Source organism: Petromyzon marinus, chromosome 35 (assembly GCF_048934315.1).
Source record: "Petromyzon marinus isolate PM22_M1 ecotype Great Lakes invasive population chromosome 35, UKy_Petmar_22M1.pri1.0, whole genome shotgun sequence".
In the NCBI taxonomy this organism is placed as follows: Eukaryota; Metazoa; Chordata; class Hyperoartia; order Petromyzontiformes; family Petromyzontidae; genus Petromyzon; species Petromyzon marinus.
The window spans coordinates 3,014,557-3,032,752 of record NC_133701.1 but is presented as its reverse complement, the minus strand read 5'-3'; the positions used below and the strand labels follow the sequence as shown (position 1 = coordinate 3,032,752).

The 18,196-nt window shown below is 49.2% G+C and overlaps 1 protein-coding gene across 20 annotated transcripts in view; it reads left to right on the top strand.

Annotated features, from left to right (window-relative positions):
* The window catches only part of LOC116948840 (dedicator of cytokinesis protein 7-like), a 74,518-nt gene that overhangs the window by 41,124 nt on the left and 15,198 nt on the right, over positions 1 to 18,196 (top strand). For 6 of the 20 annotated variants that reach the window (XM_032966000.2, XM_032966002.2, XM_032965994.2 and 3 more), the window contains exons 20-35: positions 37 to 268; positions 2,234 to 2,392; positions 6,668 to 6,843; positions 7,677 to 7,766; positions 8,389 to 8,484; positions 9,352 to 9,492; positions 10,379 to 10,492; positions 11,105 to 11,275; positions 11,603 to 11,739; positions 12,169 to 12,338; positions 12,845 to 12,996; positions 13,729 to 13,911; positions 14,368 to 14,503; positions 15,167 to 15,263; positions 17,518 to 17,614; positions 17,808 to 17,942. In XM_032966000.2, coding sequence (XP_032821891.1) covers positions 37 to 268; positions 2,234 to 2,392; positions 6,668 to 6,843; positions 7,677 to 7,766; positions 8,389 to 8,484; positions 9,352 to 9,492; positions 10,379 to 10,492; positions 11,105 to 11,275; positions 11,603 to 11,739; positions 12,169 to 12,338; positions 12,845 to 12,996; positions 13,729 to 13,911; positions 14,368 to 14,503; positions 15,167 to 15,263; positions 17,518 to 17,614; positions 17,808 to 17,942 — 2,286 coding nt within the window. Of the gene's footprint in view, positions 1 to 36; positions 269 to 2,233; positions 2,393 to 6,667; positions 6,844 to 7,676; positions 7,767 to 8,388; positions 8,485 to 9,351; positions 9,493 to 10,378; positions 10,493 to 11,104; positions 11,276 to 11,602; positions 11,740 to 12,168; positions 12,339 to 12,844; positions 12,997 to 13,728; positions 13,912 to 14,367; positions 14,630 to 15,163; positions 15,264 to 15,851; positions 15,870 to 17,517; positions 17,615 to 17,807; positions 17,943 to 18,196 lie in introns of all 20 variants that reach the window. The other 14 variants (XM_032965981.2, XM_032965983.2, XM_032965982.2 and 11 more) reach the window with 7 other exon arrangements.

Here is an 18,196-nt window from a genome sequence, read left to right as displayed (position 1 = left end):
CATTCTGCTCTCGCGTGCTATGTTTTCGCCGCTCAGGATCCCAACCTGGACAAGTTCTTTGCGCTGTGCCATGCGCTAGACGAGCACCAGTTCCCTGTGCGTGTGGGCGACGTCCGCATCACCGAGAGCAACCTGGAGGCGGAGTTGAAGGCGAGCGTGTGCAGCTTGAACGCTGCCACGCTGGAGCCTCTCGTCCGCTTCCTCCACCAGGTCCTGGACAAGCTCATCCTCCTTGCCGTGCGTCCACCTGTCATCGCCGGCCAGATGGGTACGTAAAACATGCGCACGTGATCATCTTCTTGGTTCTTTCGGTAAAGTCACGTAGAATGGAAATAAAATAATAAAAATAAAACATTTTTATTTTATTAAGGTTTATTTTTATTATTTTATTTCCATTCTACGTGACTTTACCGAAAGAACCAAGAAGTTGACGTCGAGTTTTACGTTCGCTATGTATGCGCGCGTCGAATTGTACGGGGGCAGATTTTGTTATTTGTGATTTATACAAGCTGCGGGCATGTTACGATGACTGATGAAATGCATGAGACGAAAGATATGACACATCCAGTATGAATGAGGCTGCACAAACAAGACATGTAAGCAATTTATTTAGAAATTGTATCGTGACCTTAGATTGTGACATTTCATGAAATTGCATGGGGTGAATCATTATGAACCTTGCTCATCATTGGCCTGGCTTCTGAGTGGTAGCAGAACGAGGTTCGAGGCTCCATACCAGTTCTAGATAGACCTAACCCTTACTTTCACGTCCAAATGTCCTAATGCCCACCCAGAGTGTTTTGGCACGGGCTTAGCTGCATTTTACATCGCTACAGCTTTCATTTTTGCGCTTACCACCGTGTTTTGTCAAACATTTAGAGATAGTACCGGATATTTGGCTCTGAAATTCAGTTCCTGTTCCAGCACTGCGGCCTTGACTGAGAGCCAGTGACACCCCTCGGCCTCACCCCACAGTGCCCTTGTAATGCTTACTCGTGATGACGTAGCTCTGCTCTGGTTTCTGCAGCGGCAACTCTCACAATGCCTGCATCTGTGTTGAGCCTACAGCCCCACCACTTGCAAGCGAAGAGCTGTTTTCATGCATGCGCTGGTTCTTCGCGCTATTTTTAGTCGTAGTGTCATTTTTTACCGCCTATTGGACAAAGTGCACAACAATCCTGTTGAATCTTTATTGGCCAAAGGTTGAGCGTTTTGTGTTTTGTGGACTCAATGTTATTGTATATTACGCACGTGTTTTCTACAAATTATGTCGTAGTTGTGATAGCATATGAGCCATATTTGTGAAAATGATATCGGCATGCAACAGGGTGAGAGGTCACTGGGAGTGTACGTGCCAATGTAGGCTTTGGGAGTTCAACAAGCCCATTGCAAGTCCGGGCTCAATACTTTCCCATTGTGCATGTGACTGACCCTTTACCTATGAAATGTCTTCATTTGCACTTCTGCCGTAACATCGTCTCAATTCCACCACGGCCTGTAACTTTATGTCCATCACTCCTTGCTCTTAAAAGCAATTCCCTCAATATGATACAAAAATAGGCCCGTGCTTGTGTAGTGGGATCCACGGAGGTAGACACTTCTAACTTGGAGGCAAGACGTTTATTATACAGCCCAATGGGGCTAACTGCATAAACGTACACTGTAGACCCTAACAGGGTAACGACTCTACTTTAACTGGGTAACTACATAACCGGGTCAGTCAGTAACGGCCTGACTGATCCACGATGCCAAGGGGAGACCGAAAATTGAAGAGACGTAGCACCGAGGGTTGATTCCAGAGAACAGCCTCGCTCGGCTCGCAGTACCCACTTCTTATCCCCTGAGCGTGGCCTTGCTCTGCCCTCGGCCACGCCCCCTTCAGGATCTTCCCAGAAGGTTCTGGGACCTCACATCACATGTCCCCTCAGTCCCCTTCTGGCCCCCGTCCTTTTCCTGTCCTGGTCATGTGCCCTCTCGGGTTCACCTAGCCTGTCCCGTATGCCATACGTACTCTGGTGACAGAGAGAGGCTCTAAGATGCACAGTTACATTCTTCTCAGAGTGGCTAGCTAGTGCTAACACCACAGTGACTTAATATACGTCACTACACTTGAAACGGTATAAACATACTGTTTTTCCCCGTATTTGTATCGCATTTTGAGATGCGCTCCCATTCAGACACTTTCTGAATCCCGATTGTTCTCCGTTGTGTCCTCTGTTCACTCGTGCCACAGTGAACCTGGGTCAGGCTGGCTTCGAGGCAATGGCCAACATCGTCAACAGACTCCACCGCAGCCTGGAGTTCAACCACGACCAGCACGGCCGCAACAGCCTCCTCGCTTCCTATATCCTCTACGTCTTCCAGCTGCCCAGCACGGAGACCTGCTCTTCGGGTACTCACTCACTCACTCTCTCACTTACTCATTCACTCGCTCTCTCATTCATTCATTCACTCATTCGCTCTCTCTCACTCACCCACTCGCTCGCTCTATTACTCACTCGCTTGCTCTCTTACTCGCTCGCTGTCTCACTCACTTGCTCTTTCACTCACTCACTCACTCACCAACTCACTCACTTGCGCGCTCGCACTTTCAGTCACACTTTGCACACTATTGGACGTCCGCCCAACCGGCTCCGTCTTTGCCGTCTGTTCTCACGTGCTGACCCGCTCGCCCACCCACCCACCCACAAACGTGCCCCACAGACGTGCTGCTTTTTTGTCCCTCTAAATCAACATTGGTGATGGGTTAGACCAGGGGTGTCCAAACTACGGCCCGCGGGCCAACTGCGGCCCGCCATCCATTTTTAATTGGCCCGTATCAAAGTAAAAAAATATAATGGACTATGGCCCACTGTATTGCACTTCTTAGTTTAAAAACTAGGTGGCGCTATTGTCTTGAACAAGGCAGCATCTCCACAAAGCAAGAAATCGAAGAAAAAATTTGCTCAGGGTCACCAGAAATGCCGGAACCGAAGAGACGCAAGATTCCAAGCGAGTGCAGAAAATTTCAGACTTGGTGGAAAAATGAATATTTTTTCATAGAAACATCAGACCTTCACGTCCTACACTGGCGCCGAGCGGAAAGAGAAGGTAAAGCAAATGGCAGCTAGCCTGCTTACGCAGCAGCAGGTTTTTTTTCATGCTAACAAAGCTCAAGAAAATGCAACAATAGCCAGTTATGAAGTAGCTCAACTCATTGCCCTACACGGAAACTTTTCTCAGACGGTGACTTCATCAAACAGTGCCTTACTAAAGTCGTGGGAATGTGCCCGGAGAAAATTCAGGATTTCAACGATGTTAATATGTCGAGAAATACGGTTGTGCGGCGAATTGAAGACTTGTCGGCAAACTTAAAACAGCAAGTGTCAGATAAAGCTTGTGCTTTCGATTTTTACTCGATTGCATATGATGAGAGCACAGATGCCACGGACACTGCACAGCTGTTAATTTTTTTGCAGGGAGTTGATGGTAATTTTTGCATTACGGACGAACTGCTAGATCTTTGGAGTCTAAAGGGGACAACAACTGGGAAGGACATGTTTGAAGCCGTGTCAGATGCAATTGACCAGGCTGGACTTAAATGGGACAAGCTGTGTGGAATTACAACGGATGGGGCTCCAGCAATGACAGGCGAGCGCAAAGGAATGACCTCTATGGTGAGTGCCAAGGTGCGGGAGAGCGGAGGTTAGGCTGTCAAAATGCACTGTATCATCCACCAAGAAGCCCTCTGTACCAAGATAATCCAGCTTGGCGATGTGATGAATACAGTTGTGAAAACTGTCAATATAATTTGGGCACGAGGGCTTTACCACAGATAATTTCAAGCGTTCCTCTCTGATGTCGATGCTGAATACGGGGACCTACTCTACCATTCTGAAGTGCGCTGGCTCAGTCGCGGCTCCTTGCTGCAGCGGTTATATTCCCTGAGATCAAATATCAACAAGTTTTTTTAAAGAAAAGGGCAGACCTCTCCATGAGATCAGTGACCCTTTATGGTTGGCAGACCTGGCTTTTTTAGTTGATCTCACTGATCATCTCAACACCCTGAACAAGAGACTACAAATATTCATATTCTTAGTTTTTTCGGTAAAGTCACGTTGAAGAGAAACAACAAAATAATAAAATATATATAAAACAAAAAAATTCTCACGACGTTTCGACCATAACTCAAACGGTCGTCTTCAGGTGTGTTGGTTCGCATAAATTTATTTTTAAACGGCGCATTTATTTATTTATAAAAAACGTTAGCGCCACGCGCAACGATTTGGCAGTTTACCCAGGACTAGTCCATCTATATTCTGAAAAGAGGAGGGGGGAGACGAATTTTTTTTTATATATAATGTATGCTGTCTGAAAGCCACTGTAAGCGTGAACAATCAATTAAGACCTGAAATGGTTTATCAAATCTTTCCAATGATTGCTAAGATAGAATCCATCTTCTCGGTTGAAATTGTCTCTGTGCTTGTATATGTGGATAGCCTCATGAACGAATCTACAAGGCAAAGAGCAGCTGGTACCACAGCTGTATTCGCACATGAAAGCATTCCGTGCGAAGCTCCGTCTCTTCGAGTCACAACTGTGCAACTTCAATGTAGCGCACTTCCCCACGCTGACCGAAATCAAATGCGCATTTCCAAATGCCAAGCTCTGTGCAAAAATGGGAGAATATGTCTGTGATCACATCTCTCATGACAGAATTCAGTCAGCGCTTCCAGCATTTTTCTGTCATTGAGAAGGAAATCACACTGTTTGCGCACATTTCTCATGACGGAATTCAGTCAGCGCTTCCAAGATGTTTTTGTCATTGAAAAGGAAAATCACACTGTTTGCGGCTCCGTTTTCAATGGATGCAGAATAAGTGGAGGAGAGTCTGCAATTATAACTGATCGAAAATCAGTGTGATGATTTTCTGAAGAATCAGCATCAGCTTCTCTCCATACCTGACTTCTACCGGAGCTTGGAAAAGGCCAAGTTTCCTCTGATGAGACGCCACGCAAAACGAATGATGAGTCTGTTCGGCTCAACATACATCTGTGAGCAGACATTCTCTCTGTTAACGCTGAACAAAAGCAGGCTGAGAACCAGAACGACCGACAGCCATCTCCGTGACGTCCTTCGCATCTCAACCACCAAACTTACTCCTGACCTGCCAGCTATTCTTCAGACCAAAGCGCAGCATCACTGCTCCCACTGAGCGCAACATTCTTCCCATTACAGTTGAGTTAAAAATATGCACACAGTTTTCATTTGTTAATAAGCCCAATTACTTAATAAATTCAGTCATTTGAAGTTGATGACAATTTTTTAACAAACGTTAGTTGATGTGTTAACAAGCCCAATAATTTATTTGTGTAATAAGCTTGAAATATCCACATCCCCTATTTCTCTTCTAGTCTCTCCCTTCATACAGGACAATGAATGGGGATCAGCACCCTAAGAACCAATCTGAGGCTGTCACTGAGAGAATGACCTGCCAACCTTTTTGTAAAAAATAAAATGAAAATCTCCTAATGGAGAGCTATGATGGAGGCTTTTTTTCTTCAAACATGTTCAATTATCAAACGTAATTTACCTGCATTTGATTGATTTTGCCAATATTAGTGCATGAGAAGTGAGGCAGTATACCTCACGTCTAATGAGTGGCCCAGTCCTTCATATATTTTTCTGTATGTGGCCCTCGGGGGAAAAAAAGTTTGGACACCCCTGGGTTAGACCAACATCACCCCCCACGGGGTCGTTTAATTAAAGTGCCAATGTCCCTTCACAAGGCTGGGTTGGGCTAATGCGAACCAGGTTTTTAATTGTTGATGCGGCATGTGCCAGATAAGCTGGTATTTTTCTCTTGTTGTGAAAAATAAGTCACGTAGCACGCATTTTGTCGGAGAGCCACTTGAGGGGCGCTTATATTAAACCTAATAATGTACAGTACATTCCTTTCACAATTGACCGTTGCATTACGGCCTTAACACGCCGTTTCAGTCATGGGGGTTATGACCTTAGGGATCTACGGATGAAATGCCGCGAACTAATTATTGTTATTATACTTCATGGCACTAGTGGGACTAAACACAAAAACATCAGCTTTTAAAGAGTTTTAATGCCATTCAGTTGTGAACCTCAGCAAAACAAGCTAAATGTGGAGAAAAACACAATATTCTTTCTTGTCCACTGAACAACAGACTTATAACATTGACAGAATTGAACGTTTAGGTTATACTTGAGGGTAAGTAATTATTTGTGGAATATCAAATGACATGAAGTATGTGGTTGAAAAAGAATATAAATGGAACCACTTTTTTAAAATATTTTTTTTATCCTGCAGCCAATAAATTAGCATTTAATGTAAATTTATTCGTGTGTTTTCTTTAGTTGTGTGGGCAGCGCATTGCTCTACGAACCTATCAACCAATTCCGGTAGCGGCCAAAAGCAGTGGCAACCTATAGGAGACTCTGGACCTCTAATAGGTCGACGCGGTCTATGAGTACCTGGTGCGGTGTGTAACCATCATCACTGGGGAGACACAGGCAGCCAGGCAAAGTGTTGGCTGCACAAGCCCCTCGTACGCCTTGCCAGCCTCAATAGGTGCTCACTAACAGCACTCGCTCCAACAGTCCGTTAAAGGCTGCACGGGGGTGGGGATCTTTGTTTTGTGGGGCTTGTGAGCAGGTCCCAGCTCCCCGGTGGGCGGCTCGCTGCACTACGCCACAGTGGCGCGCTCAGGCGTACGCCCCGCAAGCCTCAACCTGTCCCACACACGCAGCATCAGCAACAGCAACCCCGACCTGGCTGGTACACCTACTCCATCCCCGGACGACGAAGTCAGGGCACTCACCGCCAACAGGGTGAGCAGCGTTCCGCTCACCGCTGCGCTGCGCAGTTTAAATTCCTACCGCTATTCACAATCAATGCTGTCAGCCCAATGGCAGTGGTGGCGGCGGTGGTGGCGGTGATGGTGGCTGAGGCAGCCACTGCTGTTTTGTGTGCGTGTGTAGAGAGGGTCGCAGACGTCTGGTGTCCGTCCTCCACTAGAGCCTCTCAATCCCTGTTAGGGATATAAGGAATGGCGAGATCCGTAAAGAATGTGCCGCCCTGCAAGCTAGGCTGGAACGCAACGCGAGGAACTGTGCGGGCTGTTGAGACTCTATGCTCATGCAATGCCATTTTAGGGCCATGATTGTGGCCAGCAGGGACGGCCACAGGCGTTGCCCTCTGTGTCGATATCAGCGGCATAAGTGGCCTTCACGGCCACTTATTTATAAACTTCCAAAGCCATGTGAGAGCCCATTGAAACTGACCATCTCTTTTTCAACAGAGACCTAGGTAAAAAAAAAGGCAATACTTTAAAGCTTTGATAAAAGGTAGCTAACATTGTACAAAACCTTATCTAATTCGATCGCATTGAACAGTCGGCATTCATTCAATAGTTGGCCAATAATTTTTTGATTTAATTAATTTGGAGATTGGCTCTGCAGTGGTTTGAAGGCACGTTATTCTCTGCCAATGCAGAATTGACATTGGGAATTAAACCGAAGATGCGTTCTCCCGCACGGCAGTGGATGGAGGCTCGGCACACTCTGAGTTTGCGACCCCTAGCCCAGGCCACGAGAGAGTGTAGCCCATTCCCCATCCTGAGTGTGTTAACCCATGTTCATCCTGCATCCCATCTCATCCCTAGGCTCCGGAGCGTGGCGGTAACCGCATGTCTTCCTATGCGGAAACCTCCACTTTCTTACAGGCCCTATCGGGACGTGTGCCCACAAAAAAGGTAGTCGCACGGCCGCTATGATGCTCTCTTACCTTCCTGTCCCGTTTCGGCCCAGTGCTGCCTGGATTTCCAGGGCATGTGTGACTGTGGCCTCTGTCCTCTCTTGATAGGGCCAGTGGGTGCTAGTGAGAAGGTGTGTGGGCATTCTCACACGTGTGTGATCAGTCGCGTGGATTTCATGATTCCCTGAAATTTGCTGGAAAGGATGACCCATTGTTAGTTTTTTTTTTTTTTACAGTGGTGTCATCTTTCTAAAGTCCACGTTACAAAGCTCGCTTGTGTACGAATGGCCGCACACCTTTGCACCTCCATGGTTAAACCCTGGCTATCTCTATACCAATCCTAAGACAATCTTGATTTGAAGCTTTCGTGACTGCTAGAATCCATACTCTTTGGTTCTTTCGGTAACAACCAAAGAGTATGGAATCCTAAGGCAATTTCCCCTTTTGTTAAGTGCACACATTTTTATGAAGACTTCAGTGCAGTGGTGGAAACGCTTTGTAAGAGGAGTGACCTCTGGGCGCCAGAGGCGGCTGGAACTGCGCGGTGTCGGCAGAAGGCTTCGAGTGAACCCGCGGCGAGCAGTCTGACCGCGTGTGCGTGCTGTGTCCCCCTGTCTCAGCTGTTCCACGAGGAACTGGCCATCCAGTGGGTGGTGAGCAGTGGCAACGCTCGCGAGACCGCTCTCCAGCAGGCCTGGTTCTTCTTCGAGCTGATGGTAGGCGCGTGCCGGCACGAGTCAGGGGGAGGACTTCTTTAGTTACTCAGAATGTCACCGGCACATCAAGAACTAATTTAAACTATTTTTTTTATTTTACTAGGTAAGGTCCACTGAGCTATATAGCTCTTTTTCAGAAGCAACCTGGCCACCAATGACAGCTCAACACAGTGGCTTACCACGTGGAAATTTATAGCAGCCAAATACTCTCAACGCATGTTTCTAAATGTGGAGGGAAAAACCGGAGGACCTGGAAAAAAAATCCACGCATCCACGGGGAGAACATGCAAACTCCCAATATACAGGTGTCGAGGTCGGGATCGAACCCACGACCTCCTGTTTACCAGGCGAGTTAGTTAACATCTCCTCGCCACCGTGGGAAACTCAGGGCAGCTCGGTGCCTCCACTCGTCACGGTCTCGTGCCATCATTCGGAGCTCTTCCCACGTAACACACGTGCGTGCAATATCTTTCCGCCGTGTTTGGTTCCCACCCATCAGTGATCGTCCTCTTCTTCATTTTACATTCGCCAGGACCGACACGAAAATCTCTGCAGCGCTCTTTTTCCGACACCATGCAATGCACACGAGTCATGTCAGTGTTCATATCCCAGCCAATTCACGCCGTGTTCTTTTAGCACTGATGCGACGTTTATGCATTTCCATAATAGCCGCTATAAGCATCACATACATTCCAAACGTGCCTAATAACTGAATGACAGAGGTCGGTCTTTTGACGGGCCGTCCTCATTTGCATTTGTGCCCATCTCGTACACACACCGTGCTCGTATTGTAACGGTGTTGCTGTGCGCGCGGTGTCGGCGTGCAAGATCGCGGCGCGCTAGCCCGGTTGCCTCGCTGCCGCCCAGGTCAAGAGCATGAGCCTGTACCTGTACTACGCCGACAAGCTCGACGCGCCGCGCAAGAACCGCTTCCCCGAGCAGTTCATGGACGACGTGTCTGCCCTCGTCATCATGATCACGGGCGACATCGTCAGCCGCTTCCAGAAGGTGCCACGCACAGGAGGTCTCGACTCGGCTTTTGCGCAGAGGGGGTGTAGAGTTCCAGTCATGCGTGTGGACAGGGTCTAACCGTAACCCCTAAGCTACACAGGAGCACACGGGGCAGTCCCGCTGTGCCAGAAGCTGGAAGATCCCTCAGTGAGCTCTTGTTTTGTAGGCCTCTATTGGCCCTGTAACATTGCGATAGAATTGTGTCATTCCGGGTCATGATTTGATTCAAGAATATGTTATCGTTTTGTGAATGTAGCACCTCCAGTGGCTGCAGGGGTCATTTGAGCCCATGTGCCAAACGACAGTCATCGATTCTCGTTCGCGTGAATCGATGCAAGTATCGCGAGGTCATGAGCGGAGGGAGCCTGTGATTACATGGAGGTGTTTGACGGCTCATGGAGCATCACATGCCAGACTTTAAATAAATCGACCTTTATATCTCCACGTGAAGATAAAATATATATTTTTAACTATATTGGTCTGTTGGCATCCTAGATTTATATTAACCATCAGAATATTTGTTTGAGTAAGTAAATCCTGTGTGAGAGTAAACCTTGTAAAACAAATATTGCTGGCTTTGCTGTCAGCAAAAGCATTTTGTCCTTACAGTTCAACCCTTTCCGTGCCAAAAACAATATTGCATAACAACTGATTATGTGACGTTCGTCATATGTGAAACATGACATCTAGCTGTGTTGCTGACTTCTTAATGCTTGTTCTCGAGCGGGGTAAGACAAATAATCTATATACGTAGCCTCCTGGACACCCCAATGCTTAACAAGCGCTCAGCTCTGAGTCATGCACGCAATCCCCGCTGGGTCATCAGGAAAGCCGGGTTCGACCACGAAGCCAGTAACGAGCGGGCACGACTCATTTGCTACAGGACATCGAGCTGATCGAGAGGCTGAACGTGAGCCTGGCCTTCTTCCTCAACGACCTCTTCTCCATCATGGACCGCGGCTTTGTCTTCAACCTCATCAAGACCTACTTTAAGCAGGTGCCGTTCCTCACGGGACGCTCTTTTGATCGTCCTTGCTCGGCAAGCTCAACATTTCTCCGTCATGTGGTGGAATTTCTAGAGCAGCGCTTCCGAGGCTTCCGGTTGGCTCGTGCCAGACTCCCTCTCCCCTCGAATCTCACTCTCCTCCCTTTCACTTGTTTTTTGATCCAGCAACCCAGGCATTTGGTCAAATCTCCCAGTAAACCTCTGCTCAATGGGCGTCTGCTGCTGCCCAGCTGAACTCCCTTCTTCTGGTCATGTGCGTTGCCCTCTCCCTGCCCCTGTTCAAGTTCAGGCTCAAGATCTTCCTTTTTTCTGCCTACGGTTGCTTATCTTTAATTCTATGAGGTGTCTTCAATGACACCTTACCTTTAAAAAAATATATAGACCTCTCTTTTAGTGGTCTCTATTAAGCATATCCCACTATATTGTGCATCATCTTGACATCCAATTGCATTTAGAAAACTATATCAGTCCAAATTGCACTCGTAAACAATGCACGTCTGAAAGTGCAAAACTGAAGTTTTCTTGTATAATTGACAGTACTTGAATGGTTAAAGGTAAATAAAAGTAACAAACCAGTTGGTTACCTTTACGTGAGCGCTGCAGGTCTCGTCAAAGATCAACTCGCTGCCCACCCCCAACGTGCTGATCTCGCTGAAGCTGGAGTTCCTGCGGATCATCTGCAGCCACGAGCACTACGTGACCCTCAACCTGCCGTGCAGCTCGCTCTCCCCGCCCTCCTCGCCCTCCCCCTCCGTCTCCTCCGCCACCTCCCAGGTGACGCCAGCCCTGCAAAGGGGGCAACCTCACCACAGGGCTGTGAGTAGCGAGGCTCAGAATGATGGAAGTGGGAGTTGTCGAGCTGAGAGTGTTGGGGGTGTGAGCGGTAGAGCTGGGAATGCTTCGGTGGAGTGTGCTAGAGCAGGGGATTAGGATGAGAGTGTTGGAGTTAAAATTGTTTGGAGCTGAGAGTGTAGGGGCTGAGAGCAATGGGCTAAGTTGCCATGGAACTTACTGCACAAAGCCCTACCATGGGTCACACTCGCAGTGTGTGTAACATGCAAACTTGTCTACAAGCACGCTCGTGCGCATGCTCACACACAGAGTTCGGGCTTCTCCAGCGTGCATGACCGCCGCATCGCCAACATGTTCGAGCTGTCCCCCGAGTTCCGCCAGCAACACTTCCTGGCCGGCCTGCTGCTCTCGGAACTGGCCATCATTCTCGACCCTGATGTGGAGAGGTGAGGCGTCTGTGCCACCCGTGGAACAAGAGTCAAATGTGTTTGTATACTCGAGCCTTTTCATTTAACATTGCCGTTCTTTTAAAATTATTTTTTCTGAAATGTTTGTATGTGTGTGTGCTTGTCAATGAAGAAGGAGAGTGGTGCAAACCCGGTGGCCCGAGTTCAATTCCCAGCAACGACTGACTTCAGCGGTGGTTATATGAACTGGTCCAGGACCTACCTTAACCAACGAATCCTTAAATGATGGCCTGGTGCGTGTGTAAAACATTGGGGAGACAAAGGTGCTGGCCACCGACCCTCTCATGTGCTGTATTGGCCTTCATAGGTGCTTGCTAACAGTATTTGCCCAAACAGCCTCATAAGACTATCCAGGAGATCTTTGTCTTTGTGTGCGTTGTCGTGTTCCCTCGATGCTCGCGCGTGCAGCCTGTCCACGCTGCACAAGAAAGCCATCAACACTGTGCACAACCTGCTGTCGTGCCACGACGCGGACTCGCGATTCTCGCACCCCGACGTCAAGGCGCACGTCGCCATGCTGTACCTGCCGCTCATCGGCATCGTCATGGAGACGCTCCCACAGCTCTACGACTTCACGGGTAGCGGAGTGCCCCGTGCCCCCCTCGACTCAGGCACCCACGCAGCGTCGATTTAAATACAGTTCACGTTCAGCTACATCTGTGGGCGCATTTGGCTCTATCTCACGACCACGCAAGGGCTAAATCATGTTCTTGAGATGAAAGTGGAATGATGGAGAAACAAACTAATTTCACAACATGTGGTGTTATGGTGATGATGATTACGATTGGAAATATATTTTAATTCAGCTGTCCGTCAATAGATGTCTCTCGAGTTATCACAATCAACCAATCACTTCCGGTCAGGTCATGCTGTCATAAAAAAAAAACTTGCATTACAGAACGGGGAATATTTTTTTTGCAGATTTCTATTGTCGTCCTTGGTTCTACGAGTACAATGACAAAAAAATATTCAAATAAATAAACAGTTGAATGATCTTTCCTATTGTGTTTTTATCAATAAAATGAATCCGATGCCTTTAACTCATCCCCGCTGCCATCTCCCCCTGGCGCTGCTGTGCGAGCAGAGAACCACTCGCAGCGACCGCGGGCGGGCGGCGCGTCCGAAGAGGGCGAGCAGGACCCGGGCGGCACCATCAGCCAGTCGGTCGCCATGGCGATAGCCGGCAGCCCCGTGCCACACTACACACGAGCCGGCTCACTGCACCTGCCCGCTGCGGTGAGTGGCTCCTCCGCCTCCTGTTTCCCTTTCCTCATTGCACCTCCCATTAGCACCGTTGGCTACGTACACAGACATACATTGCTACATCTCCTCTCTCCTCCTGTTCTTCCTCAGCGCAGCATCTTCATCCTCCTGTTCTTTCTCCTCCTGTTCTTCTTCCTCCTCAGTGCAGCATCTCCTCCCTCCTCCTCTGCTGTCTTCCGCTCATCTTTCTTTTAGAGGGTACGGTGTTACCTGGGGATCCTGAGCATCCTCAACGTTAACTGATCGTAAAAGGAGCACCTGTTGAAGTGTGCTTGCAAGACTCTGTGTTATTGGCAGCGATCGTCACTGCCAATGCATTTGTTATGAGCAACTATGACAACTTGTTACTGGCAGTCCCATGTATTGTGCAAGACTACGTTGAGGGCAGCAGGAGACAGTGTAGCAACCTCCGCTGTTGTATTGTACGATGATCACACATCTGTGCTCTCCAGCTTCACAAACCCCCATTGATCAGAGTCATCAGCTTTTGTCTGTCCACTGCTAGATGAAGGCCTCCTGCAGAAAGACCAAACCTATCGCTCCATCTCCGCGGCGACCGTTCCTCGTAACAAATCCCCACGACACGCACGACCCAGGGGAGGCCCTTATCCAGCAGCGGCTTGGCAAAAAAATAGCTGTATGTGTACACATGCATCTTGACCAACTCGATAACCCCTGTCCATTACATGTGGTTGCTGGCGCCAGTCGGGACGGCAGTGCACGCCGCTGACGGCGGAGTCGAGCCGCAGCCTGCTGCTGTGCCTGTTCTGGGTGCTCAAGAGCGCCGACGAGGAGGCGCTGCACAAGTGGTTTGCCGAGCTCTCCGTGCCGCAGCTCAACCGCCTGCTGGACCTGCTCTACCTGGGCGTGTCCTGCTTTGAGTACAAGGTGTGTGCCGACTCAGTTGCTCCGAGCCAATGTGGATGCTGTGCAGTGCGTGTTTCTTCGTGTGTGTGTGTGCTTCTTTTTGCGTATCTGTACATGTTTCATTGCGTGTGCGTCCGTGTGTCTCTTTGCGTGTGCTTCTGTGTGCACATGTCCCCCGTTTGTCCATGTCCGTGTATTGTCTCAGCATGTTGATGCAACATCTGAAGATGACTCGCTTTTGTGTTGAGGCTCTCACTGCGTGTGCTCTGAACTGTCCCTCTGCCTGCGCCTGCGAGGACTTGCGCGCTCTCACACCCGGCTTCACCTTCGGTGCTGCATCCTGGCGTGACCAATCCCAGTCGTGCAATCCAGCAACACAAGTGACCTCCGCCGGACACTTTTTCCTTCCGCCATTGCCTGTACGAGCGGCAATACATCACAGATCCTGAGCCTCTTTTCCCGTGCCCGTGTGTGCAGGGCAAGAGGAACTTTGAACGTCTGAACAGCGTGGTTTATAAGAAGTCCCAAGACATGAAGGCGCGGCTGGAGGAAGCCATCCTAGGGAACATCGGGGCACGGCAGGAGATGGTCCGGCGCAGCCGTGGTCAGCTCGGTAGGGCCCAGGGCTCGCCCTCCCTCCAGCGGTTTCTGCGCAAATGGGACGGGCCTGGCCGCGACCCCACGCCAGAAAACTTGCCCAACACGCGCCTTACAGTCTCGGCGTCGTTAGAATGCCGCGGTATTTTTTTGTTTACTCAAGCCTGTTGGATAAACACTGTTGACGTCTTGTAAACTTGTCGCAACACTGTGTTTTTTCATGAATACACGTGTTTTGTGCATGTTACATAGTCAGCACTGCTGGTTTCTGTAGGGGTTTTTTCCTGGATTTTCACTTTAAGATGTTTTCTTGTTCACGTTTTTGTTTTTTTGTTTGCTGCGGTTGCACCCGATTCAAGAGCCGAATGGCTGACAGGGCTATACCAAAATAAATGAAACTATGAAACTATGGTTAGATTAAATTCTGAATATTACGACGGTCACACGGCACTGTCGCCGTTAAAGGTGGCTTTGAGAAAAGTATTGTGATGGTGTACATGTACCATTAATCGGCAAACACACGCAGTTGGCACGTGGCCATCTAGGCCACCAGGCTGCGTCACTGCTGCTAATAGCACGCACCACAGTCTACACGGCAGCGTTGAATCTCCACATTGGGCGTGACGTTGAGTGACAGCGCGTGACGTTGAGTGACGGCGCGCGACGTCTCGGTCAGCAGAGCGCAGCTCCTCGGGGGGCCTGTTCGGCAGCCAGGAGAACCTGCGGTGGAGGAAGGACATGACGCACTGGCGGCAGACGAGCGAGAAAACGGACAAGTATGTGGCGGGCTTGGCATGGGGCCACGGGGCACCGGAGTATGGGGGCACAGAGTCACAGGAGCATGAGGGCACGGTGGTCCGAGGGCACGGTGGTCCGGGGACACGGGAAGCAAAGAGGGCGTTAAAGTTTGGGCCACAGAGCTGAGGGCATTGTAGGCAGAGGCAGTCTATTGTCAGAAAGGCCGTGAGAATGGCTCAGTGTTTTTGTTTCGTTAGCCAGAACCTGCTGCTGCTGTTGCTACTGCTGCTGATTTCAGACCAACTGATCAAAGTTTTCACTCTTCCTAAAATCAGACCTGAGTGAAAATCATGGGAAGACGCATAGTGGAACATGATGCTCACCCGGAGCGGATTTCACGCACGACACGGAGAACATGACACGTCGCCAGCACCTCACTGGTCCCACTGCCATACTAATGCCTGTTCAGTCTTTTGACATACACCACGGTAAATGCTTGTGCTGCGTTATGCTTATTAAGCCCACAGTTTTAAAGGTGGTCTTGTTTATAACAAAAAAAAGCATTATAGGTGCTTATCCACTTGTCTCTCTTTTTGTTTTACCACACTTGTGCACGGTAATTTAAGGAGTCAGAAAAACATCAGGTACAGTAACCCGGCTTCACGCCTGCTTGTGTGGTCACCCCTTTCATGCGTGGCTCCATCGTGTGAATGCAGTCGCTTCCTCCTCTGGCATTTCAGCTGCATGGCCCTCTGGGAATTACATCTGAGAGTCATGCCCGTTGAGAATCAGTCACGTGTTCTCAGAATCATATCTGCTCCGAGTAAAGCACATGCTCATAATCCCAAGGTGATACCGTTAACACGTGTTGAGTCTGCGCTGCCGGCCGATAAAATATAATAGGGCCTCATCCTTGTGCCTTCATTGCTTACGGGCCCAGGAAGATGCCTTTCCTGTAAGGTGGTAGCACGGACAAGGAATTCGTGGTCGGGCTGCCATCCAAAAGTGCACGTGTGCATCAAGAATCTAGAACCCACGCCTCACGCTACAGTCGCCACACCTCTCGAATTTGCCCAGCGCGTTCGAATTGGCCGTGACACCAGCCAGAGAGATTCCTGCCGTAACTAGGGAACCTGGGGGGATACGAAGAACTCTCGTTGGGTGAAACGTCATCCAGGCCTCGCTGCATCGTAGATATTTTTGAGACTCGCACGATGGAGCCGTTTCTGTGCACGGGTATCAGGATTTCTCTCACGTGGGGCTAAACTGCCGGTGTTAATTAGGTTGTTGCGAAGTGCTTCCTCCTGCTGTGTGTCGGCCTTTCCTGCCGCGCCTCTGAGTGAGCGGCGCTTTCCCGCTGCGCTTGAAGATGCTTGACGCTGCTGGGCTGTGAGCATTTGTAGGTCATCGGCTACTCTGGGAGTTATGAGTGGTCAGCCTCTGATTCATTCTTGCTAATTTTAACACAACCCAATAAATAACCAATCTGGAAAGGTGTTATTAGGTGTTTGTTTCTTTCTCCGGGGGTGGTGCTATCCGTTTAGTCTGGTGCATTGTGGGTATTGTCGCGACTGCTATCCCCCAGGGTGATGGGATTTGCAGTGGCTCAGAGTTCACTGTCTTACCCTCTGGCACAGGGCTCGCCTGGTCTCCTGGATTGGACTCTCACTTGCGTCTGTGACAGTCCTCACTTCACTCAGGACTTTATCAATGCCTTGGCGTTGTGATTAGGAAAGGAAACCTTGTCCTTACAACTGTTTGGATGCTGAGCCTCAGCATGATAGACTTGCTGCTCGCTCCATTACATCTCCGCACTAACTCATCTATATGTCACCATCTGAACCTTTAGAGGTTTCTCTAAGAGAACCATCGTTGATGTGGCTAATGGCATTGTAGTTGCATTGCTTTGGTCCCAGGTGTTGGATGTGATTGACATTTCGAGCTACAACGATTCAACCCCACCACTGTTTGATCGAAGAGTTGAGTTTATAACCAAAGAGTGGCAGCAGAAATCATGTGAACCCATTGCATACGAGGCAAATTTTAAATAATCGATCTAGGTTTGGTGAGCATAATGAATTTTAATCGACACATTGTTACCCCCCTCCTGACGTTGACCTGTGAGCGCTCCCTGCCGCAACTCAATAACTGACCGAGGTATTCCCTGACGTGGTCACAATCATAATGTGCGGGCCTCACCTGGGCTGACACTGGACCGGCAAAACGTGATCGTAAGCGAATCGGCCGTTTGTCCAAACCGTGGTGTGATGGACGTCCGTGGGTCCCTGGCAGAACCAAGGCGGAGCTGGAGCACGAGTCCCTGGTGGATGGGAACCTCTCGACGGAGACCAATATGGTGGTGCTGGACTCGCTGGAGATCGTCGTGCAGGTGACAGCCGCCTTTCCCTGCGATGTTCGCCATTTTATTTTTTAAATAAAAATTCTACGCTACGTTTACTGTGAGACCTCCACCGCTGTCTGTGCCGAGGTAGGGGGGTGGGGAGTCTGGGGGTCACCCATCAGGGCTCTCTCTCTTGCAGTTCTGGCCGACACGCTGGATTTTTTTCCCCACTCCCCGGCAGACGGTGTCGCTGTCGGAGACGAAGGACAGCGTGCTGGGCGGCGTGCTCAAGGTTCTGCTGCACTCCATGGCCTGCAACCAGAGCTCATCCTACTTGCAGCACTGCTTTGCTACGCAGAGGGCACTGGTTTCGCGGGTAAGGGGCGGCATCCTCCCAACAGCTGGGAAGCTCTGGATAGAACACGTTTTCCCCGCTTGCGATTTTAAGAATTAGCGCAACTTTGGATGTCATGATTTGATTTACGGATCGATAGGGTTTTAGATATCGAAACACAAAAATTGATTGTTTAAGGTGCGATGCATTTAAAGTTTGGTCCGTGATGAGCTGTGTTGAGTAGCATTAAGTTGTGGTGAGTATCAGTGAGCTGTGATGAATGCTGGTGAGTTATG